Below are 6,752 nucleotides of genomic sequence, written 5' to 3'. Positions count from 1 at the left end.
TTTTTTTTTTTTTTTTTTTGTTTTGTTTTTTTTTTTTTGTTTGTTTGGTTTTTTTTTTTTTTTTTTGGTGTCTCTTTCTCTTCTTTCAACTCTATTAGTGTTAATTTCAAAGGTTCTTATACTGTGTTCTGCTGATGCACTGTCTGGTCATTCAGCACGCTACATTTTTGGACCATATTGAATTCCAAAGTTATAAGAAAAGTATTTGGAATTTCTGAAACAGAAAATAATAGAAATTTTAATAGTTTTCAGAAACCAATTTTTAGAACAAAAACTTGAGAGCTCGGTGATTTCAACTTTTGGGGGAGTTTTGGCACAAAACGCTATGCAGATAACATGATTTTTTGATCTGTGGTGATTTCAGAGTTGTTTATTACTAACCCCAAGTTCTTTTAACAGGTTTTGGGCATTGAATATATTTGTTGAATTAAACAGCAAGTATCTTACATCCTGAATCCAAATTAATCTTGTTTTTATAACTTAAAAGTTGTAAGATTTCAGTATCTGAATGAGGTCTTTGCATATATTTTGGAATTTCTTTTTGCATGAATGCTTCAGTTTGTGAAACATTCAGCAAATACCACCCACTGGTTAAACTCATGTTTTTCAGCTTAGTGAATCAGAAGTGAACATTCCACTGCTGTATGTAGTAACTGAACTTCTTTCTCAGAATTTTCTTTTTCAGTGAGGTGTCTTGGGTGCATTTGATGCAAACATATTTTGTGTTCTCAATACAGGTATCTGGGTTTCGCTTTTTGAGCTACTCTGTTTCTACCTCTTGCTCTTTTCCTAATCAGACACGTAAAATTTGGATAGGTCTTCTTTCCCACTTAAATCATGATCCCTGGATCTTGTTTCATGTATTTATTAAAAAAACCCAAACCAACAAAAAACCAAACAACTCAGAGCTGGGAACACAAGCTCCCTGCAATACCTTTTCATTTGTCATGGAAAATAAGTACAATTCCAGGAGGAACATCAGAACTTTAGGAAACAGATATGTTCTGATGAGGTTTAATTTAGTCTTTAAAAAATGGACTCAAATTTTAAAAAATTCTCTTTAGTTTATGGCAAGAATTTCTGCAAAACAAAATAATTATCAAATAGCACGTCAGATAATTGTAATGCCTTTTTGGAGCAAGAACAGCCTGTAAATTATCACAATATGCAGCTTTGGCAGAAGCTGTATGTCACCCATCCGTTAGAAGCTGCAGAATGTTTGTCAGGCTCTGAAGTGCAAAATTGAAGTGCAATTTATTCCAGGAAAAGTAAGCAAATCTCAGTCATACATTTATTTTCAAAGTGTGCTATAGCAGTGTGCCAGGAAAGGAAATGTTCACCAACCTGTAGTGGGAGGGATTTTTGAACAAGGAATTTTCACTGTAGTTTTGTGCTTGAAAATGCAGATGCTTTTGAAATTTTTTCTTGCTCTTCTACTGGAAATTATGGCCTAGAGGGCTGGGCTTTTATAGGGACAACGATGTATTTTCCAGTAAACTCTTCAGCTACTGATTTCGTAACTGTCCCTGTAGAAGCAGCTTAACAAGGGAGTCACAGCTGACTTGAAGTCGCTCTGGAATGCCTGACCCTTTCTGTTGTGTCCTTTAACTCAGATGGTGGAATCGATAACTGGTGTTACGACCAGCACTTTACTCATGCACATTCATTTCTTTACAGCACACAGGGCATGCAGCAGGAGGGGGTACAGCTGCTCTGCCCCTTTCCCAGCACCCAGAACATCAGGATTATATGGGGTTCTTTGTTCCATCAGTAGTGCTACTGGGATCTGCTCCAAACCGACTTCAGTGTAATGATTGCTGATCTTGGAGAAGAAAATTGTGTGAGCTTTTTCACAGCTTTTTAATGTTTGGAGATCATGCAGGACAGCATGGTTAGACAGCCATTACTTGCTTTTTGTTGTCTTATAACTTAGCCCTCAAGGAATAAACATCTGGAGAACTCCCAACTGGGGCTGGGATCAGGCACTCTAAGACTATAAAAGTTTAAAAAAAATATTTTTCCTTATTTGCCCCAATATCAGTTCTTATTGCTTGTTAGACATCAGATTTTATTTTGGTGAATGATGCAACCAAATTCTACTTCCTCTTGGGATTAGCTACTCAAAGCACAGGTCAAATATCAAGTCTACCTGGTTTAGGAAATCAAATTATAGATTTGAGAACTTCTGTGGTTCTGTAAGCAATGCAGTTCTTTGTTTATTTTAACTCTTTCTATTATTCTACCTCTTAGGTAATGGGGCTCTTGACTAACCACGGTGGTGTGCCTCACCAGCCGCAAACTGATTATGCCCTGTCCCCTCTAACTGGGGGCCTGGAGCCCACCACCACAGTGTCAGCCAGCTGCAGCCAGAGGTTAGATCACATGAAGAGCTTAGACAGCCTGCCTACATCCCAGTCCTACTGCCCGCCGACTTACAGCACCACGGGATACAGCATGGACCCCGTCACGGGCTACCAGTACGGCCAGTACGGACAAAGTGAGTACTGGCACATTTGCAGTGGGAAGGGCAACACTGTGCCCAGGTACCAACAGCCTGTGCTTTCTGTCTGTAGGGAAGGGAGTTCTGAGCACAGATCCTAATGGCTCACTGCTACTTGTCCCCAAAGCCATGCACTGGTGAGATAGCTGATTGTTCAAGCAGGATTTCTGCTGCATAATTATTTTCTTAAGTGATGTCAACAACATCTTGATGTTATTAATTGTTGAGACATGAAACCTGATTGCCATTAGGTAAAACATAAGGGTTGTCCAAAATGAAATAACCGCTGGCATTCCACTATTAGAAACACATGTTCTTAATGAGGTCAGCTCAAGAATCATTACAGTATATAATCCCAGATACATAGAGTTTTGTCAAACTTGTCCTAGGAATAAAAATATTAGTCCCTTTCCTTTGATATATCAGTATTAAATATGACAGTGTCAACCTGTAGTTGGCATGGCCCCATGCTGTGAGGTTGTCACAGCATGACTTAAAAAGCTTCTTTTGCTTTTTTGCAGGTGCCTTTCATTATCTGAAGCCAGATATTGCATAAATGAACTGTCCACTTCAAGTTAAAGCTGGTCTTGTTTTCTGGTCTCACTCCAAGGCTTGGATAAGAGGGATCTTCTCAACACACTGCAGCCTAAACTGGGGCAGTCCCACTGAGAGAAAAAAGCTTGTTATGTTCTCTCCAGTCATAGCTTTTAGTAGACTTTTGAAGGCTGGACAAAGCTGTACAGAAGACAAAGGCCAAAAGCAATAATGAATAAATGTGACATGCTTCATTATGAGTGGGTATACAAAACAGAGCACTATTTAACATCACAGCCTGGCAAACATTCCATTTTTTTGTTGTTGTTGAAATTAATGTGCATTGATTGGGACAAATGGAACATTTTGAAACTAAACTTAGAGCAGTTGAGCTCTGCGTACTCTGACTCATCTGACATCCAGTGCTGACTTTAGTCTAACTTTAAAACAGCTCAGTTTCTGAAGCAAGTTTGGGAGAACCTCTCACTGTACACACTGGAAATTGCCATCAAGAGGAAACGTCACAGTCCATAGGAAGCTGGATAAGTGCGAAAGACTTCCTGAGCAACTCATTGGTTACCTTGCCATGCTTTTGTAATCACCTTGTCAATAAATGTCACTCACAGGTTTTGCTTTACCAAGAGAGGAAATCTTATGTAACATGACACCCAGATTTTACCTTTTCGTATGTGTTTTCCCAGTGTGTTTTACCTTTTTAAACAAACATGGGAGACAAAAACCCCACCAACAATGCGACTGATTTTTCACAACTGCCTAGCAATGTGCAATACTGTGTACCTCACACAAACTTTGGGATCATCCAAAGTCATAGATATAGAATCAGAACTATATTTTTGCAGGTACTTTTATTTTTGCAGTGCATAATTCCTGGTGATAAAATACAGAATTGTTGCAGTCTGCTGGGTTACTGAAGTCCAGCTTGCTAATCATGATTTAGAGGTCATCTTCAGGAAACAATACGAAGAAATGATCACGTTTACATTTTTTTTTAGTGATGTACAGGACATAGACAGAGATGGACCTGTATTTGACAGATTTGTTTAAATTATACAGCGATATCCAATATAGAAAGTATAATTATAGGAACCAAGGTTTACAAGAAGTTTGCATCGTGACATTTTAGAATGTCAATAAATTTGTGTTTTGTGATGTTGAGAGGAAGAGGATGATGGAAGGTGGGATTATTTATTTCTCTCTATTCTTGGAACAAAGAGGGAGGCAGAACACAAATACATTCCTTTTAGCATTAAGGACTATGAAGTAGTGAGTTAGACTAGGTTCAGTACAGAGGTTAGTTCACACAATGGTCTTAAGGGTGATGGAAAAATGAAATATTATCTTTGTGTTGCAGCCTCTACAACATGTGTTGTAAAAAAAAGAAAAACCCAAACAAAAAAAAACCCAACAAAAAAAGAAAACAAAAAAACAAATGTCTTTCATGTAAAAAGTTCAGTAAATATTTACTATTTATAATGAATAAACATTATGAAGACTTGCAAAGCACTGATGATTTTGTCCTAAAATGTAGTATTGTGCTAAATACATTGATACATTTTAATCTGAATATCATGAAGAAATAAACCATGTTATCTTCGATGCAAACTGTATTCATTATATGAGTGTATTGTGCACGCATCCTGGGCCGTGGGAACATTGGGCAGCCTCTGTGACCAGGTACTGCCTGTGTGCCATGTGGAACTCTGTGTGTGTGTGAGATAGTAAACCATGCATTTTCCAAGTGCTGTTGGAACCAGTAGTACATCTTCCCAAGAAGCCAAAAGCCTTTGCCATGCATTCAAAAGAAAATTACATAGGCTTAAAACCAGCACAAGTAGAGCAACTGGGATGGCTTCATACAATGCAGGAACTTTGTAATCGGTTATGGGCAGTATCTGTCCTGAATTGTATTTTTTTTCCTTAGAAACCTCAAGAATTTTTTAGTAGGCCTACACACAAGCTGATTGAAATTTTGGGAAGAGCCTTCAAAATGAGTGGTAAGTTTTACTGGCACATCAGTGTGCAAGGGAATTTTACCTCACCCTAGGATTGGTGAATGTTTAATTTCCTCACTATTTTTTAGGGGCTGTAGCCACCTGGAATTTATTTCTGCTGTTTTTCCATGTACATTTTATTTTTATTTTGTTCTTCTAAGTCTAGCCATCTTCCACTGCAAAAGGAAGAAATACATTTCTTGAAAAGAGTACATTAAAATGCTGAGAAATGGGGAAAGGAGATTTTTTTTTTTTTCCTTTCCAGTTTCTGTTTCTCTGATACTTCTAACTTCTGCGACAATTAAAATTTAAAACTCTCTTATTAACACCTATTTCCTGCTCTAAACTGCTATTCTTTTCTGATTTTTTTCAATATTGCTTCCAAGGACTAGGCCCTTGGTAATTGTCTCTTGTGCTAGGCTTGCTGCAAAGGCCAAGTAGACCTCTATTTCCCACTTGCAAACCCTTTCTGTAAACTGCTGGATCAAATCCTCCTTGCTTATAGTTTGGAACTGGGCAATGAGTGCCCCTTCCCCTTGTCACAGGGTGATCGAAAAATGCCCTTTTCTGTTCCAGCAGCTGCAGGGGTGGGACAGAGCTGTGATTTCTCCCCATCCCCTCAATCCCACCGAGGTGCTTTACTGACCTCACATTGGAGAATGGGCATTTTGGCTGCTCCATTGTCTTTGCAAGGGTCTCCTGAGCACCTTCTTGTGTGAGAGCCTAATGCAGAGCAGGAGGCTCTGGAAACAACACAGATAAGGAGAAAAGGCCCTGTCCCTGCCCATGGTGGGGAGTTGGAACTGGATGATCTTTAAGGTCCCTTCCACCTTAAACCATTCTACGATTCTTTGAAAATCATCCACTCTTCTCACAGTCAAGCCATGCAGTGGAGAACTGGGATGAACTTTTGTCATGGGAAGTGAGGAGCTTGGGGTAGAGGGACTAAGCAGTATCTTGATTTATGTGCTGTAGAAATCTTTGACAAAACTGTAAGGATAACTTGGGACACTGTTGATCCCTTCTTGTTATTGCTGTCACGACTGACAAGGTTCTTGGGAACCACATGTGTTTCTGGAATACGAATCCTGAATGCTCAGAAAGTCAAAGGGGAATGAGCCTGCCATGGATATTGCATTTGACAGAAAAGCCATGCAATATCTGGGAGGAATGTGCTCACAGCAATGGAGTCCAAACCCCACTCACTAATTAGTGCAGAAAGGGCAGGTCTCAGGGTCCCTCCTCTTATTTTCCTTTTTATTGCGTGTGTGAGTGTGCATATTTTACAAGATGGAAATAAATCATCACAGCTGCTTAACCAACTGTCATCTCATAAGAATTGGAAACTTCTGAGAGACAGGTTTTCATAAAAAAATATTTTTTCTTTGTGTCACAACCATGATTTTTAATTTATTATTTTCTTTTAAGTCCTCCTTTATCTAGAAATAACCTCTACTCCCGTCACAATATCCAGTACATGCATTTTGCCATATAATTACTTTAGTATGTATTGCTATTCCTTTATCTGGGCATTAATGAATGAACTAGGAAAAGAATAATTTTTAATGACAAATTTATCCTTTTCTTTTACCTTGATATTTCAATGTTTCTTAAATAAAAACTAGAAATAAACATTTTTCTCCAATAATCACATGGGGTTTTCTACGCAATATTGCTCAAAAGTCTCTATCCAAATAACAAATGTT

The 6,752-nt window shown here is 38.4% G+C and overlaps 1 protein-coding gene across 1 annotated transcript in view; it reads left to right on the top strand.

The window, feature by feature from the left end:
* The window catches only part of PAX3 (paired box 3), a gene marked incomplete at its 5' end in the record, with an annotated part of 73,331 nt that extends 68,680 nt beyond the window's left edge, over positions 1-4,651 (top strand). Inside the window, 2 exons of the mRNA XM_017728854.1 lie at positions 2,251-2,497; positions 3,022-4,651. Of these exons, the coding sequence (XP_017584343.1) occupies positions 2,251-2,497; positions 3,022-3,056 (282 nt within the window). The remainder of the gene's footprint in view (positions 1-2,250; positions 2,498-3,021) is intronic.
* Between the last annotated feature and the right edge of the window lie 2,101 nt (positions 4,652-6,752).

Source organism: Corvus brachyrhynchos, unplaced genomic scaffold, assembly GCF_000691975.1.
Source record: "Corvus brachyrhynchos isolate BGI_N302 unplaced genomic scaffold, ASM69197v1 scaffold223, whole genome shotgun sequence".
Classification (NCBI taxonomy): domain Eukaryota; kingdom Metazoa; phylum Chordata; class Aves; order Passeriformes; family Corvidae; genus Corvus; species Corvus brachyrhynchos.
Note: the sequence above shows the minus strand (reverse complement) of the source record. Positions and strands in the feature narration are given on the sequence as shown.